Raw genomic sequence first — 25,842 nt, 5'->3', positions numbered from 1 at the left:
TTCAGAAGGCAGAAGCTGGGAAATACTGGATGGGGAACAGCTAGAACAGGGGTAGGCAACCTAAGGCCCATGGGCCACAAGCGGCCCACAGGGGTCGTTTAACTGGCCCACGAACCGCTCCCAAACCGAGCTGCTCGCTCGGTGAGTCCCCGTGCGCTACACTAAACCAGCACAGTGACTCACTTCCGTGGTGCCAAAAATTGTGTCTGCGCAAACGCCAGAAATCGTGGGCACACGCGCTCATGTGCGCGTGTGATCCGGCCCACAGAGGGATCTGCGCTGGAGTGAACCGGCCCAGGCAAGGTAAACCTTGCTGATCTCTGAGCTAGAAGAAGAAGAAACACTGGGGAAGAGATGGTTGACAGCTTCACAGTCATTGGACAGCATTCCCCCACTGCTCTCCCCAAGGCTGAGAAGAGCTCAAAAAGGCTCAGAACACAAAGCACAGAGGATAGAAGCTCAGATTACAAAATGTAGGAGTGACAAAGATTACCGTACTTTTCCATGTATAACACGCCTCCCCCCCCCCATGTATAAGACACCGCCTATTTTGGGGGACTAAAAATTAAGAAGATGGGGGGGAGATTGCCCAGAGTTGTTGAGCTTTTTGGGAGGGTTGCCGAAAAACACTCACCCGCCTGGCCAACACTAACACTTCCCCGCCCAATTGCCACAGCAGCAACCAATCAACACCACCCCTTGCCACAGATAATAACACGCTGCAGACCACCTCCTTTATTTAATTTTTGTGTCCTGCCCTATCCTATGAGCTCAGGGGCACTAAGAGATGTCTTAATGAGACCCAGGTATCCCGATGAGCTTGCCATTCTATTCCATGCTCAGGTAACCCCGCTTGTATGAAAAGTACCAGGAAAGATGGAGGAATACTATTTAAGTTACCTCTTGTCCAACTGGAATCCCTATGTCACCAGAAATGTAGCTAGAAAGGTACAAACAGGCATTCTCCATTGCAGTGTGCAATTAAACAATTATACTTAATATTCCCTCCAGCCACTTTTGCCTCCGGCATGTTCCCTCCTCTCTCTGGAAGAGACTGAAGCACATGCTGTGATCTCCTTTCATAGCTGCCCTGTCGACCTGAAATTTGCAATCAACCTCAGCACCGCCTGTCTCACCCAGAGCTCATGATAACATTAAAAGGAATCACTGAATCTTAGAAAGCAACTTTACTCATGTAAGAGTGTGGCAGTGTGAACTGCATGCAAATTAAGCTTGATTTTCAATTGATTATGATGGTATTTTGGGGAAGCAGGTTTGTTGTGCTTCTCCAAATCAGCTTTAATTGTGCAGCCTGAATTTTCCGCTATGTGACTGAACCCCACCCCAAAATAGCAACAGTCTGGAAGCTTTCACACTCAGTTGGAGGGAGGGAGGTCACAAACAGAATTATTTTTATTTTTATTATTTTATTATTTTATTATTTATACCCCGCCCATCTGGCTGGATTTCCCCAGCCACTCTGAAGCACTTAATGCATGTTGGACCATTTTTATCTATAAACAATAGAAAAGTCTAGGTTCTCCTTCCCACCCCACCCCCTCACTTACCTGTTGCCTCTTACTCACTCTAAAGAGATTCTAGCTGCCTAAGAATATTTCATCACAAAGAACAGCCACATTCTCAAAGGGCAAGGACATTCTGTAGGGAGTGACAAATCTTTCCATTTCAGTTCCTTATCTTTCTGATCTTAGTTAGTTCTCCACATTTCCACATCAGCTTGCAAATTCATGTAATGTTTGACTGGCGTGTATATCTGGCTTTCTAAACGATCTTCCATGGTGACCATCTTCCATTGTATCATATTGTGTTATATCACACTTTTGCAAGTCACTTAGAGTGCCTTCATTACAGATCTATAGGCACCAGGCATTCCTCTTCTCCAAGGTCTTTGGCTAATGAAACCATCTATGGCTTTTTAAACACTGGGGAGGGGGATTTGTGTTTTGTTGCTGTTGTTGTTACTATGTTATGCGTTTTTTATATTGTAAACCACCCAGATGAAGGGTGGCATGGAAATTTAATCAATAATAATAAATGAATAAATGAATGAATAAATGAATAAATAATGTATAAAACTGCATTATAGGAGGGAAACTGCTTTGCAAAAATGTGGAAAATTGCATACAAAAATGTATATATTTAGATAATTTCACACTAAAGTGCTGGTGAATTTTTGTGGGGACTTAAAAACAAACAAATTAGTAACTGATGTGAAAATGGGGAGAACTAAGCTTTGAAATAGTGAGAAGCTTGTGAGAAAGACATGGGCAGATGCACTGATCCTTACAGAATGTTTTTGTCCTTTTAGAATGTGGGTGTGCTTTGTGATGGAAAAGGATATTCTAGGGCAGTTAGAACCCATTTGGAATGAGCAAAAGGCAATGAGGTCAGTGAGAGAGGGAAAGGGGCAGTTGTTTATAGATCAAGAAAGGTTCTTGTGTACATTATGTTTTTAGGCATTATCTGTGACCTCTTTCACTCTCCTGCCCAAACCATCTGAGTGTGGGCACTTCCAAATTGTTTAATTTGCCTGTGCACAAATTTGTGAACACACAAAATATCCTGCCAGGAAAAGAATAAAATTGAACGAATGGTCCCGATACCACTGGCATGATTATTATCTAAGACTGCACACGTATACCCATCATCTGATAAGACCTCCCCATGCACAGCCAGAAATCCTTCAGCAACCTCCTCGTCATCAAATCCTCCCCTCTTTCTCTGTGGCAGATCTCCTTCCATGGGAATAACTGTAGCATGCACAGGATGCAGGGAGGGAGAAGCTGGCAGGTTGCGAATTCTCCCTCAAAGACAAATCGTTTGGCCTCCTCTCTAGCAACAGCGGCAACCGTGATCCTTACCCTGCTTTGCAAAGGTGAGTGTGATGTGCAGAAAAGTCACTGTAGAAGTCCCATGTCACTTTCTGATTTCTCCAAGTCATATTACTCTCTTTGGTGACCCCCTTGCCCACTGCTGTTCCTATCACATTCTCTTCCCATCTCAAGTGAAACTGATGAGCCTTGTTACATGTTCTGTTCCTGTCTTTTGGACTTGGTAATGGGGATGGAGGAGAAATTTGTTTAGAATAGGCAAAATACAGATTATGGAAGAAGTTGTATGGAAGACAGCAGGCAAGTGAGGGTTCAGCTGAGGACAAACTGAGGTTGATTGGGAAGGGCCCCATTCCTTCTAATGGACCAGCCTCCACTGCTCCTGTCTGTTTGCTTTGAGGAGCCCTCAGTAGAGTCAAGAAGAAGCAGATCAAGCTTCTGGATCAAGATAACTGGATCAAGGTATGGACAGATAGGGAGTGTAAATCCTACCAAAGCGCAGGAAGCAGGAAGCAAGAGCGATCAGAGAGAAAAGATGTTCAGCACCCTGGACAGTTCCCAAGAAAGTTATTATTAAAGCAGTGGTAGCCAGAGTGGTTCGGGACTCCAGATCCCATCATGCCTGGCTATAAGCCATGCCAGCTGGGGTGATGGGTTCAAGAACGTTTGGAGGGGACATATTTTGTATGCCAAGGGTCTTGGTTACATTCACCAGCATCTCTACGTAAAAGGTATGAGGTTGCATACCTCTGCCTGAGATCCCGTTGGGCTGCTTCCACTCAGAGCAGACAACAGTGGAGAGGGTATAGCAGAACTCTGGAGTTCTGGCTCAATTTTCAATACTATAATCAACTGGGGTGAAAAGTGTGGTAACATTTGCACCATCACCAGAAGGTCTAAAATGAAACACTTAGGATTCAGGGAAGGTCTCTTTGTGGTGGCAGAGTATATTCACAACCAGGTGGCTTAGCTGGTGCTCCTATAGCAGATAATATAAGTGGAGTAAATGCTGTGGGGGCTGGAAAAGGTGAGGAAAGTAAATGGTCCTTAGCCCTGTTCTCAGTTACAAAAAAATGGGGGGGGGCTGTTGCCTTAAGAAGGGATCTCTTCTTGTTAAAGCCAGCCAAGGCCACAAAGGTAGACTGTAATGGCAAGAGGAGGTGGTAAAAAGACTACAATAAAATTGGCTCAAATGGAGAGGATCTAGCAATGGCACACAATACAAGATCTGAGTTTTCTTGGTGATTTTTCAGGGCACACATCTTGAGTACCCCAGTGGCTTAGTAAGTATCTGTTTCACAAAACAGTTTGAAACTTGTTTTACTGTCATGACTTTCTGTAAAGAACTATAGGAATGGAAACATTGGTGAGGCTGCTAATAACTCTTTTATGGTATCTCAGACCCTTTTACAGAATGGCAGTTCCTAGAGGGATGCGCATGTAGACAGGAGCACACTGAATTTATGTTCTCGAAATTTTATTTGGAACCATGAGGGCTAGAAACCTTGAAACTTTGAAAGCAGAGGTTCTCAGTGTTGTAGCACAAAAGTGCCTCAGGAGCTTACACATCTGCTGCATGTTGTCCCCCCCCCCCATTGTACTAGACTCTACTATTTTGCCCAGAGCTGGGGGGGGGACCCAAGATTTTTGGGTTCTAAGATAAAAGGGGGGAACAGTGGAGTGGGTAGAAGGCAGCTTCTTGTGAATGACACCCCTAAAAACATTCTGCTTTTCCCTGCTGGGATCTGAAATGAAGACCAGTGGGTGATTCCTGCAGGCTTCTCTGGTCCCGTGAGTGAGACTACCCCAAGAGGGAACACATGGTGGTCACATGCCCTGTTTTACAGAGGGTAGTCCCCACAATGTAAAGGCATCCTCTGTTTGAAGGGCTGCCTGGTCAAACTTCAGTTTAAAGACAAAGAAGGGAAATCATGAGGGCCATTGAAGGGGCAGCAGACTAAGCAGGCATGCAGCTCACTTGGTCCTTCCGTCTATGGTAAGATGCATTTCTGTTTCAGTTATAGTCCTTGTTTCTGCATTTGCATCTATAAATATGCATTAGCGCATGCAATTTTGTGCAGATGAATCTCCTCTTCGGCTCTCTTTCTTTGCCATATTTTTGGAAGTGCTGGATGAATTGGTCGACTTTGGATAGTAGTTAATTCTCTCTCCCCCCCCCCATACACACATTCTGATAGGTATGCTGACCAGCAACTTGGACTTTAGAATCACAGTGCCTGACAGCATCACCGCACAGGGAGGCTTCTGCATCCACGTTCCCTGCAGTTTTACTACTCCCGATTGGTACAAGCGCAGCTCTGAGCCCCTGTGTGGCTATTGGTTTAGGATTACGGGTCAGCAGACCAATTTGGAAGGGACCAACATCTGGGTCCCGGGTGAACTTAAGGCCAGCAATGATGCAAGGCAGAGATTACTTAAACTTCATTCCACTCATATGAAGTTATCAGGGGATCCAGAAAAAGGCGACTGCTCGTTCACCATCATCAACGTTGGACTCAATGACTGGGGCCAGTACTACTTTAGAATTGATAAAGGAGAGAGCTGCAGATACTCCCTTAATCCTTCCAGTTCTCAAACTCACACTAATCCTCAGGTTGTGCTAACAGGTAGGTGGCTTTCCTATTAGGGGCATGCATAGGATTCAGACAAATCCCAAAGCCTGAGTTTAAAGCATCCTGCTTCAAAATGATTTGGAGTTTGTCTGAAGCAAAGCAGGATCTCTCCAAAGAGCCCCAAGCCAAAGCAAGAGTCTCTGAAGCATTTCATGGCACGGTAATTCAGATATTTGAAAACTGTGCAGTCAGTGTGTCTGCAAACATGGAAACACTTCTCCCCAAGCTTGCCATATAAGGAAATTGCAAGGGGGGAAATGGAGAGCTCTTTTGTGACTGACATGTCTACTCGGAGGTAAAGAGGGCCTTCCAATCACAGTATTTGCAAGGAGTGAGATGTTGATGCAATGTATCACATTGTCCTTGTCTGTTCTCTGCTCTTTTGCTTGGTTCTTGGTTGGAACATGCTGGACATTCAAGTCCTTCTGCCTCTGGGCTCCATGCCCTCCCGTTCACTCTGGTGAAATCAACTTTGCCCTTTGATTCCTGTCAAGCAGAACACAACCTGGAGCTGCTTCCCATCCCATATGTCATATTTCTGTAGCCTCAGCACCCACAGTGTAAGAAGGACATTGCCCTCATGTCCTGCTGGTGGGAGTTTTCAGAAGCATCTGGTTGACCACTCTAGAAAATAAGGTGATGGACTTGATAGGCCATTTAGTCTTGAGTTCCACTGAAATTAATGCGGCTTAAGGAAATCACAACTCATATTCACATTGATTTCAATCAAACCAGAGTATCACTAACTTGTCATGGATCCAGCTCAATATTTGTTGTCCTCACCCCCCTTTTAGGAAAAGTTGTTGGTTTCACTTTGTGCTGATGTTTTCATCACAGTTTTAACATTTGATCTGTCTCTTTTCATTGCATATGGTTTTATAATTTTATTGGCAGCTGACTTGTGAGTTCATTGAACAAAAAGACCAAGTAGAGATTGAGTTGCGTTAAAATAATAATAATAAATATCATTGCCCTGGGATTTTGCTACATTAAGGCGCATTGATGTGCACATAATGGGTTCTCAAATGTGTGGCCAGGGGGCTCTTGAGAACAAAAGGATAACAACCTTGGTGGGAGTTAAGAATGGCAAAGTGACAATGACTGGGAAATCCCATCCTTAAGCGAGGGCTCATGTGTCTTACTCAGTGCCCAGTGAATCTTCTTCTAATTCCTCCCTGGGGATTCTCACTCATTTAGATCTGAAGAAGCCCAAGATCATAAAGCCACATGAAGTGATTTGGGAGAAGCCAGCCACTTTCAGATGTATAGCAGCAGAAATGTGCCCAGGGACTAAGCCCCAAATCACCTGGCCTACAGAGCCAGATATACACCCTGTTTACGCAACATCTTCATGGAATACTCAACAGAGCAATTGGAGCTCGACATATGGAGCTGACATCACCTTCAAGCCCAGCTTAGCTGATGATGGCATAGTCTTTACCTGCAGCATCAAATACCATTTCTTAAAGAAAGCAGTCCACGGAGCCACCCGCCTTTCCTTTGGCTGTGAGTAGTTCTTTGTTTTCTTTCCTCTCCCTGCATCCCAGTCCACAAACGCTCAGCAGCTCCCTGAAGATCAGATTGCCCCCACCCTGTTTTGCCCTTTGGTTTCCCACGTCCCGATTTTGGTGCTCTCAGCACCCACATTTTGCCAAGGGGGACCTGAATCACAATGTTGCAGCGCACCTCATCCTCTAAGACATCCCTTGGGCCACATACAAGGTAAAGGGACCCCTGACCATTAGGTCCAGTCGTGACCGACTCTGGGGTTGCAGCGCTCATCTCGCTTTATTGGCCGAGGGAGCCGGCATACAGCTTCCGGGTCATGTGGCCAGCATGACTAAGCCGCTTCTGGCGAACCAGAGCAGTGCACGGAAACGCCATTTACCTTCCCACCGGAGCGGTACCTATTTATCTACTTGCACTTTGACATGCTTTCGAACTGCTAGGTTGGCAGGAGCTGGGACTGAGCAACGGGAGCTCACCCCGTCGCAGGGATTTGAACCGCTGACCTTCTGATTGGCAAGTCCTAGGCTCTGGGCCACATACAAACCTCTGCCTATTTTGATGCAGAAGTTAATAATAACAATCATCATCATCATCATCTTGCAATTTTCAGTCCAATTGATTCTTCAAGAAGGCAGGGGTGTGTTTTTTTGCCAGTTTTGAATTAGATTCATAATGGCATTTTCTAGGAGAATTCAGATCAACAAGAGCACGAGGTTACCCTTCCCTTTCTATCTCAGAACATGAAGGAATTTATGTACTCATTTGTTCTTGCCAGCAATTTTACACATGCTTAAAGGAACAGGGAATAGACTACAGGCTACATTGTCTGTCCTAAATTGAGATGAAACCATTTCCTTATCTCTCTCTTTCTATGGGTGCCTTCAGCCTGTCTCTAGCGTATTTTGTGCAAGGGATTCAAGCACATACCAGAAATCTAGGTTTGCACAATTAAAGTGGATTGAAATGCTCTGCCCCCTAGTGGAACAAACACACTTTAAAAAATTTTTAAAAAGAAGAAGACTACTTCTGCAGTCCGGAAAGTGACAGGGCAGGGGAATGCACTGGAAAATGTATGATGACTGGGAAGACTCCTAAGGAACCAAAAGCCAGTGGAGATGAAGGCAAAATGAATGCTCATTGTCATATAACCTCCCTGGAAACAGAAGCAATGAATGTTCAATAAAGACCAGGTGTAATCTAACCAGATCATCTGGATGAACCCCTGCCCACTTCTCTCTTGGCCCATCTATGCTATACACTTTAAAGAAATTATGATACCAATTTAAACAGTCATGGATCCCTCCAGAGAATTGTGGGAGCTGTACTTTGTTAAGGTTGCTCAGTATTGTTGGGTGACCTCTATTCCCCTCCCAGAGTTATAGTTACCACAGCAGTTTAGCAGTCAATCCCTCTTCCCAAGATAGAACAACAACAAAAAATACCCCCATCTCTCTCCCCCGCTCCTTTCCTCCACCTGCAAGATGTCTATGACAAAAGTGTCTCTCACCAAATGCAAAGAAGCTTTGGAAAAGATTGTGACTTGAAAGTGGAGACAATAGATGTACCTTTCCCTGTTTCTCTGTTTGCTTTGTAACACAAATAAACCTTAATCAAAACAACTTTTTTTTAAAAAAGTGTGATGTGCACATCCACATCACAGATTTAAAGCATTCTCAGTACCACTTTAACAGTCATGGTGTTGCCCAAAGAAGCCTGGGAACTGTTGTTTGTTTAGGGTGCTGGGAATGGTAGCTCTGCGAGGGGCCTCCTAACAACACACAGAACCCTTAGCAAACTGCAGTTCCCAGGATTCTTCAAAGGGGACCATGACCATTAAAGTGGCGTAACAGTGTGTGGCTGTGACATAGCTGTCAACTGTCCCTTATTTGGCAGGAAACTCCCTTATCCCAGTGCCGTTTCCCGCTGCTGTCCCGGATTGATGATGTCCCTTAAATTTCCCAGGTTTCAAAGGAAGCAGCTCCTCTCCCTCCCTCCCTGCCAGCCAGGGAGGAGGGAGGCTCCAACTGTGTTGCTTGGCTACGTTGCTCACCCAATAAGGAGTCTAAGAACGACTGGGGGGGTGGAGTTTGCATGCCTTGTGCTGATCAAATCGGCTGCGTTGCCTGGGGACTCGCCTTTGCTCAGCGCTTCCCAGCGGAGAGGTGACGGTGGTTTTCCTTGCTGCATCCCCTTTGCCGGGTTGCTGCGCTGTGGGAACCACCGCTTGAGGCTTCGTTTGGCTGATGGTTGACTAAAATCGCTTATTTTGGCTGCTGATCCCTTATTTTCGAGGCTGCTGGTCCCTTATTTTCAAATCTGTAAGTTGACAGCTATGGGCTGTGACCTCTGTATAAAACAAACTTTATTTGCTTCCGCTGCCCCAAAGCCTCTCGCTCTCTGTTGTAGCATTGTAAGACATGTTAATAGTTCTGAATTTGACTCATTCACCCTGGCTTTTGCTGTTTTCCAGATAGGCCTACAGCCAGCACCATCCTGCCTAATGCTACATGTGAGAATGAGGGCCGAGGCCGCCGTTGCACCTGTTCTTTCCACTGCTGGCCTCCACCAACGCTTACGTGGGAAGTAGACAGGGTAACCGTCACTGGAAACGGAAGCACAACTGACATGGAGGTCTTCCACTGGGCTGAGGGCAATGCAGCACCCTGCTATGGAAAGGAGACTCCATTGACCACTATGACCCCTTCATCACCTGCACGGCAACCAACCCCTTTGGGAAGCAGACAGTGGTGATCCTACCTGGGTCCAATGGAACAAGTGAGCACCCCCTGCCCCAGACTTCACCTTTAAGTCCTGTGCATGTTAACATTTACAAATCTCCAAGACAGGCAGACTTGGGTGGGCAGCCCCAGGCACACTTCTCCTGGGAATAGGCACCATTGAACATAGCGAGACTTACTTCCAAGGAAACATGCATCCGATTGTGCTGTTTGGCTTCATCCAAGGCAAGGATGGGGGACTTTTCTCTTCTTCTTTTTTAAATGATATTTATTAAAATTTCAAAAGAAATTACAAAAGTAATAAAGAAATAGAAAAAAGAAAACAAAAGATACAAAATACATTTCATTCCGACATCATTTTAGCATTCCTTAATTTTACAATGTTTCTGTAGATAATCTTTAAATTTCTTCCAATCTTCTTCCACCAACTCTTCTCCCTGGTCTCGGATTCTGCCAGTCATTTCCGCCAATTCCATATAGTCTATCACTTTCATCTGCCATTCTTCCAAGGTGGGTAGATCTTGTGTCTTCCAATACTTTGCTATGAGTATTCTTGCTGCTGTTGTAGCGTACATAAAAAAAGTTCTGTCCTTCTTTGGCACCACTTGGCCGACCATGCCCAAGAGAAAGGCCTCTGGTTTCTTCAAGAAGGTATATTTAAATACCTTTTTCATTTCATTATATATCATCTCCCAGAAAGCCTTAATCCTTGGGCACATAGGATGGGGGACTTTTCTCAGCCCAAGGGCCACATTGCCTCAATGCACTGGACACTGAGGTCCAGTGCCAAGGGTATTCTGGCAGTTCCCTCACTGTGAGAAGCCAAGTTACAGGGAACCAGGCAGAGGGCCTTCTCGGTAGTGGCGCCCAGCCTGTGAAACACCCTCCCATCAGATGTCAAAGAGAAAAACAACTACCAGACTTTTAGAAGACATCTGAAGGCAGCCCTGTTTAGGGAACCTTTTAATGTTTAATAGACTATTGTATTTTAATATTCTGTTGAAAGCCACCCAGAGTGGCTGGGGAAACCCAGCCAGATGGGCAGGGTACAAATAATTATTATTATTTTCTCCAAACTAAAAAGTCCCAAACTTGGAAACCTCTCCTTATGGGAGAGTTGCCCCTTCACCATTTCCGTTGCCCTTTTCTGAACTTTCTCCAACTGAGAAAAACTACTCCCAGGTAAAACCTTTCCAGCACTGGAAATGGATGTATATTCAAAAAATGAATTGTGAACAGCACATTTCACTGAAAATGAAATGCTTGCTTATGCTGCAGTTTTGAAGCCAAACTTAATTACCTTTGAAGTTCATTTAGTGATGATAATGAACTAAAGATGATAAATACCTTTCAGGCTTTCCAGGATATACACACCCACATAGACAGAACAGTTATCCCACAGGCTGCATACAGGGCTCCCCTGGATTTAATGATGCCTTTAATTAATCAAGCAGCTAATCATAATTAATTGATAATCAGATTTAACTTGCAGGCAGTTCAGAACACAAGCACACAATATGCACAGCTTGCAGGCTTAACATATAGAATAAGAGAACAAGAAGAACATACGTTTAGAGAAAATTGGAAAACGTTTATTGAATATATAGGGGGAATTGTGTGCACTTGGAAAGGTTGGCAGCATTAAGATAAATTCAACAGTGTAAATAAGTTTTGATGGATGTGGTAATGGGATACTGAATGGTTTAGTTTATGTAAAATATGCAGGGATTTATGATTTGCAAAATGAAGCGTGGAAAGAGAAGAAGGGAAGTCATTGATATTTTAAGGATGTTTAATTAATGCATTCCTTCCTGGGGCATGATGGCCAGAGGCAAATGTGGGTGCGATTCTTTCCTTTGTCCAATGGGCTACATTCCAGCCACACAGCAGTCAGAGATGTCTACGCAGACATGCACAGGCACACCTCTCCATCCAGGCAAGCAAAAGGCATTCTCACTATTCAAGCGGCGGTTGTTGGTGCCCATTGGGAGTGGTAGGATGGAAGGCAAGGAGACCGGCAGCAGGTGGCGCCAGAGCCAATGAGATGCAGAGATAAACTCAGCCTAGTTTTGCTGCCATCCTCCTCCGGGCTGGGATTAACAAGAAGGAAGATGACAGTCGGGTTGCAGGGAGGAAGGCAGGACGGCTGGGGGAAAACGGAAGGCAGAGTGAGGCTGATGGGGCAGTGCCCCACTTGCCACAATGGACCGGCCTCCACAGAAGTCAAGGAAACATTCTAGCCAGGCATAAGAACCCAAGGAAGGTTTCAAAGCAGCATTGGTGAGGATCACAATTGGGAGAGCCCCAATGGTGACATAGAGAGATTGAAGTGGAGGGATACATTCAGACCTGGGTCTGAGCTTCCCTTCCCCAGTCTAAATTGCTTTAGCCACTGTATTTTTATGCTAAATTTAGTGGCTGGGGCCTTTTGTTGGTTGGCTGGGCTTCCTGTTTTGTGATAGATTTGATTCTGGTTTTACAGAGCGTTCCTGGAGGCCAGCATAACTTACGCCTATTCCAAACTCCATTGAGGGAATCTCTAAGGAAGGCTTGCTGAGCCAGTAGGTGAGCAAAAGCCCATGTTTTGAGGATTGGGCCCTAGGTCAATATGATCAAGGTTTGGAATAGGTAGAGGTCTCTCCTTTTTGTCCCCCATTCAACTCTCTCAGAATGCCCATTTGGGGAGGACATATGACAGCATAACTTATACCAGGTGAGCCCCCACGCTGAGTCAGGGTGAGGGGCTTGCATCAGTGGAGCCCCAACTCAGCAAGGAAATACAAAGAACTCTTAAATCTCTGGTCTCAGGGCAGATCTTGGGTTTGCACTGTGCTGTTATTATTGTGTGAGGTTTTTTTTTTTGTATTTTCCTGATGTATGTCAACTGCCTAGAGAACGTGATTGGATGGGTAGCATATAAATACCTTAAATCATCTTTTACAGATGGCCCTCCATCACCACATTATGTGAAGGTGAAGATTCCTTGGGTCATTTCTGGGATCACTCTTGGGTCCTTGACTCTGCTGACTGTTGTTGTGGCCCTGGTTTACCTTGGCATAGGTGAGTAATGTGGAGAGCGGGCTCTATCCTCTCCTCCCTCAGTTGTGGCTGAGTGAGGCAGGCATGTCATCTCCCGGCTTAATGGAGATAAGCATAAAGAACCTTAGTGGATATTTACCCTTGAGGTGACCCATCTCCCTCTACACCAGGAGGTGTCTATCACCTTCCCTAGTGTCCATAAAGGTATCACTCTGTTTACCTGTAAAATGTGACTTTGGCTTTCATAGGCCAGAAGGAGCCAAGTGCTGCTCAGTCCCGGGGCTGTCTTAAGCATACGCGGCACCGAGGTGCAAAGATCTGTCCAGCGGCACCCCCCCCTCCCAGGTTGTCCAGTCCCAGGCGTGCAGGAGGGCAGAGCCAGCCAGCCACCTCAGTGTCTCACTGGCTCAGTCGCCCCCGAACCCATGCTGCAGAGCCACTCGCAGCAGAAGAGCCCACCGCAGCACTCCGACCGACGGGTGGACTCTTCCCCGAATTCAACTCTTGGGCCCCGGACTCTCGGCCTGGAGCCCCTGAGTGCCAGGCACCCAGGTGTCCTGCACCCCTAGCGCCTATGGGTAAGATGGCCCTGCTTAGTCCAACCTGGGAGAAGGAGTTGTGAAAAACTGAGCTGCCCTATGCAGCTTTTGTTCATAGCATGGGGAATATAGGTGTAGTGGAACCTTGGTTCTCCAACGGCTTAGTTGACGAACAAATTGGCTTCTGAATGCCAAAAACCTAGAAGTAAGTGTTCCAGTTTTTTAATGTTTTTTAGAAGCCAAACGTCCAACACAGTTTCCGCTTGAGTGCAGGAAGTTCTTACAGCCAATCGGAAGCCGCCTTGGTTTTTGAATGGTTTCGGGAGTCGAACGGACTTCCGGAACGAATTAAGTTGAAGAACCAAGGTTCCACTGTGTATAAATAGAGATTTCCTAGATGCCAAGTTCCAAGTTTGGGGAAAATACTCTTTGCTGAGAGAACCCCAGGGGAGTTTTAAATATGCAGCTGAGTAAAGCATGGAAATATAGGATGTTAAACCTTTAAAATATACCCTTCTATGTTCCTTCCAAAATTGCCCTCTACCCTAGCATAGAAAAAGACCACACATTTGGTACGTTTAAAATGGTTTACTTACAAACTCTCCAAAATTCAAATTCATACGCTTCTCCATACATAATAATAATAATAATAATAATAATAATAATAATAATAATAATTTATTATTTATACCCCGCCCATCTGGCTGAGTTTCCCCAGCCACTCTGGGCGGCTCCCAATCAGTGTTAAAAACAGTACAGCATTACATATTAAAAACTTCCCTGAACAGGGCTGCCTTAAGATGTCTTCTAAATGTCAGGTAATTATTTATCTCTTTGACATCTGATGGGAGGGCGTTCCACAGGGCGGGCGCCACTACCGAGAAGGCCCTCTGTCTGGTTCCCTGTAGCCTCACTTCTCGCAATGAGGGAACCGCCAGAAGGCCCTCGGCGCTGGATCTCAGTGTCCAGGCTGAACGATGGGGGTGGAGACGCTCCTTCAGCATTCAAAACAGTCTCACAAGCAATAAAACTTGGCTTGCTTAGTGGCAAAAGCCCCAAAATTATTGGTATAGGAATACAAGAGTTGGAAGTGACCCAGAGGATCGTGTAGCCCAACTCTCTGCAATGCAAAACTAAGCAGCTGTCCCTTACGAGGATCAAACTTGTAATCTTGGTGTTATCAGCACCACACTCCTCAGTCCTGCTTTATACTGTGAGGAAACTCTTATTTCTGGGAATGGTTCCTTATTTAGGATTGAAATTTAGTATTACTAAATAAGGAACAGGGTGACATTCTTACAGGGACACCTGTGTCGCTATTGAAACTGCTCTTAGTAGCCCAAAGTTCATAGGATGGAGCAGGAAACTGGAATAAAATAGGTAGCCAGACTAAGGGTGGGCCTGAGCATAAGGAATGCCTTTAATACCTATGATTTTCTTCCCTCCAGTGCCCAATCATCAGGTTTACAGGCATCGTAGAGATGCGGCTGAAGTTTCTACAATGGATGCTGCCATTTCCTGTTCAATGCAGGTCTGGCATTGAGTAGATCATATGAAATTAATTCACCATGACATGCTAGCTATTGTTTCATATTTGCATTCACAGCCCAAATATGCAAAGTAGAGTAACTTCCCTGTGCTAGTAAGCAAAGAATAAATCCATTTTGGTTTGTGGAACATTCTCCATCCTGATTCAATTGCTTTATTTTCCGCAAGTCTTTCTTCCATTTTGTAGGCCACTGACGGGGAAATATACATACTTTAATGTATTTTAAACATATTAATAGCAGGTAACAGCCAAGCATATATCAGCCATCAAAAGATATTAGCAAGCCAATTTCCAGCCCTGCATGATGCTTTTCCAAGTTAATTAATTTCCAGAGGGGCAGCCGGTGTTAGTCATTTGCAGTAAAAAAAAGGGGGGGAGAACAAAGAGCCTTGTGGCATCTTGGAGACAAAGGGCTAATGACAGCAATTCTAACCATGTCTACTCAGAAGTAAGTCTCACAGTCAGAAGCTGCTGTGTTGACCTGTTGGATAGGCACCTTATGAACAGAGGGGGTTAGGTACCTTCAGGGATTTTGGGGGAAATAGACCATTGCAACTTTTGACACCATGTTCCCTGATCTGCAACTCATCAGGGAGCAAGGAGGCCTAAGAGATCAGGGGGGGGCAGTTTCCACATCTGCTGATGCTGATGCCAGCCAGGACAGAAGAGCCCATCGTTGTGCCTGTTGCATGATTAAAAATGAACCAAAAACAAGCCCCTGTGTTGCAATAACACAACAAAAGGACAGTGTCTCCAGAATGATGCTACTGTTTCGTAATAGTCTTCATCAGCCAATATTTTTCGACAGAATATATAAGTAAGATTCATGCTAAGGATCAGTGCCTTTTGAGGCTTTTGAGACGTCTTCTGTTGAAACTTTTGAAAAACTGTTGAGAGACTTTACTTTTGAAACTTTTGTGACGTCTTCTGTTGATACTTTTGAAAGACTATTGTGAGACTGTCCTTAGACATCTGTTTTGAACACACAGCTTGACGGTCCTTGCTACCACTCTGTTATTTTGTACGTAAGACCTTTGATTGGCTTACTCCTACAATTTGAATGATATCATTATTCTATTATATCTTTTCTACTAACTATTAGCCTACGTGTTGTGTTTGTATTGTTGTGCATGATTAAAAATAGCAGTTTAAATGTCAAGCAAGTGTGCAAGTTAATGCAGAAAAGGGATGGTGCAGACTTTAAGGATGAACAGAGGTGAACAAGACATGAGACAGAAAACAGACTTCTTCTCCTCCCCACCCCCTTACTGCTCTGTGATAGGTAGGCATTTAACAGGTCCTGGGTTTTCCAATAGGGAAGAGCTGTAATGGTTAAAGCTTTTACTGTTGATATCTGTCTTAAAGGCATCATAAAACAGAAGCCAAACTCATATGCATGGTACCCAATTTTATATCATCTATCTATCTATCTATCTATCTATCTATCTATCTATCATCTATCTATCTATCTATCATCTATCATCTATCTATCTATCTCTCTATGTATCTATCTATCATCTATCTATCATCTATCTATCTATCTATCAATCATCTCTCTATCTCTCTATGTATCTATCTATCATCTATCTATCTATCTATCATCTATCTATCTATCTATCTATCTATCTATCTATCTATCTATCATCTATCTATCATCTATCTATCTATCATCTATCATGAGGATGACAATGAGGAAGTTCTTCCAACATATTCCACTCAGGATTTCCACCTCATGTCTCTCAATTTTCTCTTCAGGCTCCACAGCAGCAAGACTACGAGGCCTGGATCAACAGGCCTTGGTGGAGACAGAACCCACTGAACTATTGGCACTGATTCTCTTGTTTCTTTCAGCGACGATAAAAGAACCTTTCCAGCCCTTATTCAAGACGCTAGGGACTAGTACCCTTTGCCCTGGAAATGTTGCATGTACAACTCTCCTTCTTCCTTCAAATAAAACATTTTGCTTATTCACATATAAACTCTTTATTTTACCTTTCAAAGCATTTGAGGCATGCATTCCCACCATGTGTTGGACAGACCCAGCAACATTACAATGAAGGAGAGAAGGCCAGCAAGACCTGAAGCAAAAGACCTTAATTGATCCTTTGAGGCCTACATTTTGTCCCCCATTTCAAGTCACTACAAATTCTCCAGAAATGTATTTGCTTTGTGTTTTGCCTGACTTACTTTTGCCCTGCAGTCTTCAGCCCCTGGCTCCGCCCACCCTCAGAATGTGGCCCTCAGAGTGTTGGCCACATAAAATCCACTCTGTGGGCTGAAAGGCATTATCTACCTTTGTTGCCGAAAGCACCACTGCTAATACATCCAAACCTGCCTTTCTTCCACATAAGGTACTGGCGCATTCAGGGTGAGCCACATAGGTGGAATCAATCTCCACAACCACAGTGTTGTGCAGTTCTGCCGAGACCAGATGAGGTGACAGATGAGGTCCTTGTGGTCCAGACCAGTGGTTGGAAAGACTATGGTAAACCTCTCCAGAGTCATGGAGGACTTGACAAATCTGCATAAACCTCCACTGAAGGAAAGTCCACTATCTTCATTACTCTTAGACTCATAGACTTTTCAGCAGCTGTTACACCTGGAAAGTTATTGAGCTTTTTTTTAGAAAACCACCGAAATTGTTGAGCCTCTTTTAGACAAACTCCAAAGTTGTTGTTGAGTTTTCTTTTACAAAAACATCAAAAAAAACCACCAATGCTTGATTTTTCTATTGACTTGCCCAAGATCCAGGACAAAGCACATTTCAGGAATTCCCTCCCCCAACCCCCGACATCTGTTACACCAGTAATATCCAGGAAAACCCAGATATATGGCAGTCCTTGTTACCATTGGAAAGTATTTTGTTCACAGTTACGTATAGCAAATTTGATCAGTATTATAAACCATTCCTCTACATAGTCCTTCTACAGGCACATTACATGGTTTGATTCCCTAAGGCTCAGAGAATCCTAGAGATGTACGTCTTCGTAATATGTACTTGATTAAAAAATACACAGGCAGGCCATGGGTGGAGACAAACAGTTTGTAGGCAGTAGCATTCATTTATGTCTAGTACCGGTATTTCATGGGCTGATGAGATTTCCCACTTGACTCCTGAGACAAATCGAAATGATCAAGATGTACCTATTAATTCTGAAGCAGAAATGCAAATCTTTTTGCAAAATTCATTGGGGAGCAAAATTCCCCCCACTGCTAATGCAAAAGAACAGCTTTCATACATAATGGAGGTCCCTTTCTTAGCACCTGAAAGCTGCTGCATGTAGACCATTACTCAGAATGTGAGGCCATTATTCAATCTTGTGTATGGAAACAGAATCTCAAAACCCCCTTCTCCAATGTTGATAATTTGAATGGATGAGATTGACTCTCTATGCAATTTTGCAAGGGCGTCCATTCCGCAACGTCCTGTTCTTTCACACCTTAATCTGCTTTGCAGTTTTACTTCCTGTTTGATCAGAGAGTCAAACCATATGTGATCTTAACTTCATAGTTCTGCCCTTGAGGGCAAGGGTTTCCTCCTTAAGAAATAGCTAGGAGGGGAGGACAGCAATCTAGATTAGCACTCTGGTGTGACACTACGTTCACAATTCAAAGTGTTGGTGTTGACCTTTAAAGCCCTAAACAGCCTCGGCCCAGTATACCTGAAGGAGCGTCTCCACCCCCATCGTTCTGCCCAGAAACTGAGATCCAGCACCAAGGGCCTTCTGGCAATTCCCTCATTACGAGAAGCCAAGTTACAGGGAACCAGGCAGAGGGCCTTCTTGGTAGTGGCACCCGCCCTGTGGAACACCCTCCCATCAGATGTCAGAGAGATGACATTTAGAAGTCATCTGAAGGCAGCCCTGTTTAGGGAAGTTTTTAATGACTGATGTTTTAATGTATTTTTAATCTTTGTTGGAAGCCACCCAGAGTGGCTGGGGAAACCCACCCAGAGTGGCTGGGGAAACCCAGCCAGATGGGCAGGGTATAAATAAGTTGTTGTTGTTGTTGTTGTTGTTGTTGTTGTTGTTGTTGTTGTTGTCAGTCTAGAGAAGACTTTCTCAATCTTGGGTCCCCAGATGTTGTTGGACTATGATTCCCATCACCCCTAGCTAGCAGGACAAGTGGTCAGGGATGATGGGAGTTTTAGTCCAAGAACACCCAACAGTCTGTACCTGGGTGAGGGAACAGAGAGAAAGGGAGTGGTTATGTTGCTGTATGATATGCTATTGCTCTAGATGGGAGCACAGGCGCTGACTACGCAGGGCCCTGGGTGCCTGGGCACACGAACTATTTAAATGAAGGGGCTGCCCCCCACCCAATTCCACTTGGTAGTCTGCGCATGCCATGGGGCGTGTGTGTGTCATGTTGGCACGCCCCCCACACCATGCACACAGGGCAATCCAAATTAACATATAACAAATACAAATATCCAAATTAGCACATAACATTTAAAAACAATTTGAAGCAACCCCCCCCCATCCCAAATAAAACAACACCCACCCACCCAAATATTTCAATACAATTCCTCGCATTGGTTCACCCAATGCATATTGCAGGGAATTTGTAGGGAAGGGCTGTACTTGAGGGCAGAATTATGCCATGTGGGTCACACGTGGTTTGGTTTTCAGTTCAATAAAAATGAAATGTGTTGTGGCTATTGAGGTCTTGCAATTCACTGTAGACATGACTGCATGACCACCACCCCACTTCCAGTACTTGGAACTCAATAACAGATAACTGCCTGTGCTCTCTCTGATCGTTGCTCCATACTTTCCCTGCAGGAGGGAAGGGCCATAGCTCAGTGGCAGAGCCTCTGACTTGCATGTATTCAATCCCCAGAATCTTCCTGGAACCCTGCAGAGCCTCTGCCAGCCAGTGTAAACTACACTGGCCTGGACGAGCCAATGGTCTGGCATGGTATAAGGCACATTCCTTTGTTCATAAGAGTCTCCCGGGAACTGAGCACTCGGATGTCACAGCTACTGATTTCCCTGCCCCATCTGTTGCATCACTGTCCGGGTTGTGCAAAGTGAGGAACAAACTGTTGTGTACTTTAGTCTTTGTTGCAACCGAGCTTTCGCTGTCTCCCTCCTTGTATTTGTATAACTCACTGGAGAGGAGGCAGCCATTGAATACATCCCTGGCTAAGAACCAGCTTGTCCTGAAGGCATTTGGAATCTGCACATAGTGAGTCAAGGTATGTGCAGGACCTGTGGCCTGTCGTGGGCTTTCTTTTCAAACTTGAAGGCGGGAGGAAAGAGTTGTTTGTTGCCCCTATAATTCATTTCTGCTCCCCTGTGGCTCCTGATCAAGGAGGTGCGGAAGGCTTTTGCAGTCTTTCAAATACCTGGAAAACCTATTTTGCAACCACAGAGGGACCAGGAAGGGAGGAGGCAATATGCTTAAAGTGAGCAACTCTCTCAAAAGCTCTTCTTTTTTAACTGCCTCTTTGTTGGCAGTTGAGCTCCATCGTGGGTTATTTCCCCAAAGGCCTGGCACACTGATAATTCATTATGTGGATCACAGATCCTGATCCTCATTACCTGCTTGTGGGCTTCCCAGAGGCATCTCATCAGCCACTGAGGGACACTGTGTGCTTGACTTGGAAACCCATTTCATCGGTCCAGTTCAGTTCCTCTTAGAGTCTCATTTTCCCAACTGCAGGGGGTTGGACCAGATGACTCGCAGGTGTCCCAGTCACCTGTACAATTCTATGGTTCTGTGAAAACAAGGGTGCGTGGCACCACGCAGGATTGGATCCTCTTGCTTAACAGCTGCTAGACAGGAGGCTCTGGTTCTGTGTAGCGCTGCATCACAAGTGGCTTTTGGGGGGGGGCTGTTTATCAAGCAGCATCCACACCCCACAGAATTGGTGCCTCAACAATTGTTAAGCAGAGGCTTCGATCCTGTCGAGAAGGAAAGAGACGTCTCTTCTCCTGAGAAGATACAGCCTTTCCGGTCAAGTAGGTTGCAGACTTTCCCACTCAGTTTTCCTGCCCTGTCTGCTTCTCCATCTTGCCTGGTAGCCTGTGCCCTGATAATCACCCTGGGCATAGTTTTAACTTTGGAAAGGTGGTGTGCAAATAAAATGGTTGATTTGCTGATTGAATTTCATCAGAATAATAATAATAATTAATAATAATAATTTTTTATTTATACCCTCCCAAGGCCAGGTTCAGGGCGGCTAACAAGCAATAATAAAAACAAGTTGAATGAATACAACTTAAAAACAAGATTAAAATACAACATTAAAATATTGAAACAGTAAAATATTAAAATGTCAAAATACAGCCTCATCACAGGAGGGGAAAGGAAAAAGAAAGAGGGGGAGGGAATCAAATTGGCTCCAAGCCAAAGGCCAGGCAGAACAACTCTGTCTTACAGGCCCTGCGGAAAGAAATCAGATCCCGCAGGGCCCTGGTCTCAGGAGACAGAGCGTTCCACCAGGCCGGAGCCAGTGTTGAAAAGGCCCTGACTCTGGTTGAGGCTAATCTAACTTCCTTAGGGCCTTGGACCTCTAGGGAGTTGCTATTTATGGACCTTAAGGTCCTCCATGGGGCATACCGGGAGAATCTACCTCTCTTTTCAATAATTTTCAAGTGAAATTCCTCCCCGCCCACCCACCCCCATTAATGTATACCTGAAGGAGCATCTCCACCCCCATCGCTCCACCTGGACACTGAGGTCCAGCTCCGAGGGCCTTCTGGGGGTTCCATCACCGTGAGAAGTGAGGTTACAGGAAACCAGGCAGAGGGCCTCCTCGGTAGTGGCACCCACCCTGTGGAACGCCCTCCCATCAGATGTCAAGGAAATAAACAACTAACCAGTCAGGTGGACAGCATGTAAAATTGTTGTTGTTGTTAAAAAACAGGGAATGGTCACAAAACTGCACAAGGCATTTTTGGTTCTGCGCCAGCATTGGATGGCATCTGTGTCACCACAAACTTTTACTCAAGGACTCGTTTTGGACCAGCTCCTCTGGCTTTTCAGACGATGGGGGAAGCTGCTGTCTCAGCCCACGAAGGGGAAGTTGTGGTCTCTTCTGAGCTCAGTGTTGCCGCTGGTTTCACAACTTCCAGAATGTGTGATGCTCTAGGCATGGGGTGAAGGAGGGCCTCGGGGGAGCAAGACACAGTCAAGCTTGGCAGCCCAAAGAGAAAATCACATCAAGAAGTTGTTGCAGATGCACATTGTGATATTGGAAGCTTATAGATAGTTCTGCTTGCATTGTGATTGCACATGAGTAGCCCAGGCATGGTGAGTCCTCACAGATGCTCAGCCTAGAGATTAAACCAGGTTATCACTGCCATCTCGAGTTATTCCTTAGGCCAGTTGTTAGAAGCTGCGGGATTGGAGAACGCTCTTGTTTTCAGTTCCTGTTTGCTAGTTCCCGCAGGCACCTAGTTGACCATTATGAGAACAGAATGCTGGACTTGATGGACAATGGCAGGTTCATCCAGCAGGCTCGTCTTATGTTCTTATATGCGAATGTTCTGGCATTCCTCACCCAACATACCTCATTGAATTCAGGAGGACTGACTTATAAGCAGTAATTCTAAGAAGCAATTAAAATTGTTTTCAGCAGTTTGCTTCATTACAGGGTGTGTGAGAAGTGGGATTGAATCTAGGCCTACAGTTCTCAGGCAAATTCTCCTAACACATTTTCCTACCCCCCCCAAAAAAAAGTGTACGTCAGTCAAAATGACATTTTAAAAATGTGTTTATTAAGAGAAAATTGCACTACAATGCTCGGAAATTGTCATTTTTATAATTGCTGCAGAAATGTGGAGAACCAAATTTAAGACCGGAAAAATAAGAAACAAAAAATGCCAAATTTGGTATATCCTTCCATCCCTAGTCATGCCTAACTTGGGGCCATTCATTTCAATGGGTCTACTCTGAATAAAACTTAGTTGGATACAACTCTCAGTTGGCACATGTAAAATACAGTGGTATCTCGGTTTTCAAGCATCTCAGAAGCCAAACGTTTTGGTTTTCAAGCACCCAAAACCCGGAAGAAATTGCTTCCGTTTTCGAATGCGCCTCAGAAGTCACACGGCTTCCACTGTGGGTGTTTTTTTTGTGTGTGTGTTTTCAAATTTCTCCATTGACTTTGCAGACTGCCCTTTGCGCCTCTGTTGTCGAATGTTTCAGAAGTTGAATGGTCTTCCAGAATGAATTACGTTGGACAACCGAGGTACCACTGTACTAGATAGATAGATAGATGAGAGAAGCCTAAGAAAGAAATCAAAATCTAAGACTGGCCAATAAAGACTGAAGATGCTCAGTGATCACAGAATGCTGAATGTCTATTGTAGGGAGAGGGGAGCTGGAAGGAGAGAATGGAATATCTTGAGAGAAGGAATAGCTGGCTGGCTGGAACACTGAACAAGGGCACTCCACACTACAACTCTTCTTGCAGGTCCCACTCATTCCCACTGATAGCATATTTAGGGGCTCTGCACTAACTGGTACCACAGCAATATGACGGGCCCCCACAGGTGTTAAGTCAGTATTTTTTTAACGTATTGGCAATAATCCAAGGTGTGAGATTTAGAGCGGGGAGAAAGACACTAAATATGGCCTGTTTCCTTTCTGCAGACATCATGAACTCCTCCTCAGCTGACCAGGTTGACACCACACCGGTGGAAGCTGCCATGCGCCACATCGCCATAGTAACCAATGTCATCATTCTGATCCTGGGCGTTAGCGGCAACGGGCTGGTGGTGTGGGCCGTAGCCAAGCGGGAGAAGCGCAAAACCTTCACCTCCACCTGCTACCTCAACCTGGCTGTGGCAGACCTCCTCTTCTCGGCCGGCCGTATCCCTGCCCTTGTGCAGGAGATCATGTACTCCAGCTGGCCCTTTGGCCTTGCCTTATGCAAGCTCCACACTTTTGCCCGCTACCTCACGGTCTTCACCAGCGTCTTCGTCCTCACCGTCATCAGCGTACACCGCTGCCTGTTGATCGCGAGGCCCGTCTGGGCCCGCAACCACCAGGGCCCTCGCTTTCAAGTCCTGGCATGCGCTGGGGCATGGATGCTAGCTCTTGCCTTCAGCATCCCTTATCTGGTGGTGCGCCATGTTGAAATAAAAAATGGATTGCCCTACTGTGTCTATCGGGGAGATCTCAAGAGAGCCACAGACCTGCCTCTGAGGCTGAGCAGGTTCTTTGGAGCGTTCCTGGTGCCCTTCATCATCATCGCTGTGGCCTACTTGGTTCTGATTTGCAAGCTCCGAGGACGGCGCTGGGAGGGCTCCCACCGCACCTTCGCTTTGGTGGCCACCATTGTGGTTCTCTTCTTCGTCTGCTGGCTCCCCCACCACATCTTCGTACTTCTCAGCACCGTGTCAGTAGAAAAGCACATGTGGGGGATTGGGCTCAAGCTGTCGAATGCTCTGGCGTACCTCCACAGTTGTGTCAACCCCGTGCTGTATGGCTTCGTGGGGTATGTCCGAAACAGGGCCCTCCATCGGCGGGCTTCTTTCTTGGGGCTCTTCCGCAAAGCACTAACTGAAGAGGATGAGGTCTCCGCTGGGGCAGAAGCATCACGGAGCCTTAGTCAGAAGGTCTGAGAAGCAGTGAAATGTTGGGACATTCTCACAGGGAAGGCTTTGCCATGAAGTCCCCTGGCTACTTTACTTTCAGAAAAGATGGGAGGTTGCATTGCCTGTAACAAGAGATCTGGTGATCAGGAGAGCTGACATTGATTCTGTACCTGTGACTTCCTTGATACCCAGAGCTGGATCTAGGCTTTAAATGTGCTCTCCAGAAAGATGACTTCTGTGGGCTTCTTGCCTCCACCTAAACACTGCCCATTTCCCTCTGCATCTGGACCTAATTTCAACCACTACCTAGAGCATTAGGCAGACTAAGGCAGCTCCCTCCAGAAGCAGACTTTGGGTGTTATGAAAACTCTATTATTTAGCTTAATCATATTGTATTTTTCTGTCAGAGAGGGGTGAGATGGTTTTTGATTTTTTGCCTCTGGAGCCAAAACAACTTGACTAGCCACCAAGTGTCTTGGGCCTGCTCTGGCCCAGAAAATAATGGCAAAGATATTTGAAGATGGCTATCATACTTCCACCCAGTTTCATAAAGGCTAAACATACCCAGCTCCCTCAACCATTCCTCATAAGGCTTGGTTTCCAGACCCTTGATCATCTTGGTCACTCTCCTCTGCACACCTTCCAGCTCAAGCTTAAATTGTGGTGCCCAGACCTGGTCACAGGACTCCAGGTGTGGTCTGACCAAAGCAGAATAGAGTGGTGCTATTACTTCCCTTGATCTGGACACTATACTTGATGCAGCCTAGAAGAACATTAGCCTTTTTTCTTTTCTGCTGATGCATCATGCTGTTGACTCACATCAAGCTTGTGGTCTACTAAGACCCCTAGATCCTTTTCACATGTACTACTAGCAAGCCAGGTGCTCCCCATCTGCAACTGGTTATTTCCTTCTAAGTGCAGAACCTTACATTTGTATCTATTAAAATTTGTTTCATTACTTTTGGTCCAGTTCTCCAATCTGTGAAGGTCGTCCGGCATCCCAATTCTGTCTTCTGTAGCATTAGCTACTGCTTCCAGTTTGGTATCATCTGCAAATTGGTCATAGGGCTTCAGTAAATTTTGAAATTGGATTTGAATTAACTCTTGGCTTTAATGGGATGCATTTGATGTGAATTTAATTTTGGCTTGTTTTCTATTTTGATATTTGCTACATTCTGTTATATTGACTTCCATTACGATCTGCTAATTGAATTGTTTTCTGTTTTGCTGTCCTATGCTGTGGCTTCCCTAGGGAAAGCAAAAACGCAGGATATAAGCAGTGAATAAAATGGTAGAGAAAGGACGTTCTAGAAATTTCAGCTTAGTGTGAACACGTGCAAAATTGCCTTTGAAGAAGTTGTCTGTCCCCATCGCCGCCGCCACCTGGTTTCATTATCCCTCGGCCATCTGTACTCAGGGAGGTGTGTGTTAC

General features: G+C 45.2%; 1 protein-coding gene and 1 long non-coding RNA gene across 5 annotated transcripts; both read left to right on the top strand.

The window, feature by feature from the left end:
• The first annotated feature begins 1,670 nt into the window (after window positions 1–1,670).
• On the top strand, window positions 1,671–16,826 carry LOC128418461 (uncharacterized). 4 transcript variants are annotated; one of them, XR_008331704.1, is made up of 8 exons: window positions 1,671–1,750; window positions 2,330–2,407; window positions 2,752–2,896; window positions 6,853–6,991; window positions 9,465–9,769; window positions 12,676–12,792; window positions 14,759–14,841; window positions 16,615–16,826. It is a non-coding gene; the product is annotated as an uncharacterized LOC128418461 (long non-coding RNA). The 4 variants fall into 4 exon arrangements; XR_008331703.1 differs by lacking the exon at window positions 1,671–1,750 and having other exon boundaries at window positions 2,095–2,407; XR_008331705.1 differs by lacking the exons at window positions 1,671–1,750; window positions 2,752–2,896 and having other exon boundaries at window positions 2,095–2,407.
• A 6,633-nt stretch (window positions 16,827–23,459) lies between these two features.
• LOC128420384 (chemerin-like receptor 1) lies at window positions 23,460–24,861 on the top strand. Its single transcript, XM_053401983.1, has one exon. The coding sequence runs from the start codon at window positions 23,469–23,471 to the stop codon at window positions 24,435–24,437; it is 969 nt and encodes a 322-aa protein (XP_053257958.1). The 5' UTR covers window positions 23,460–23,468; the 3' UTR covers window positions 24,438–24,861.
• The last annotated feature ends 981 nt before the right edge of the window (window positions 24,862–25,842 follow it).

This window comes from Podarcis raffonei, chromosome 8, assembly GCF_027172205.1.
Source record: "Podarcis raffonei isolate rPodRaf1 chromosome 8, rPodRaf1.pri, whole genome shotgun sequence".
In the NCBI taxonomy this organism is placed as follows: domain Eukaryota; kingdom Metazoa; phylum Chordata; class Lepidosauria; order Squamata; family Lacertidae; genus Podarcis; species Podarcis raffonei.
Note: the sequence above shows the minus strand (reverse complement) of the source record. Positions and strands in the feature narration are given on the sequence as shown.

Excerpts from the sequence above, each read along its gene's own strand:
- LOC128420384 (XM_053401983.1), top strand. The coding sequence starts at position 23,469 with ATGAACTCCTCCTCAGCTGACCAGGTTGACACCACACCGGTGGAAGCT.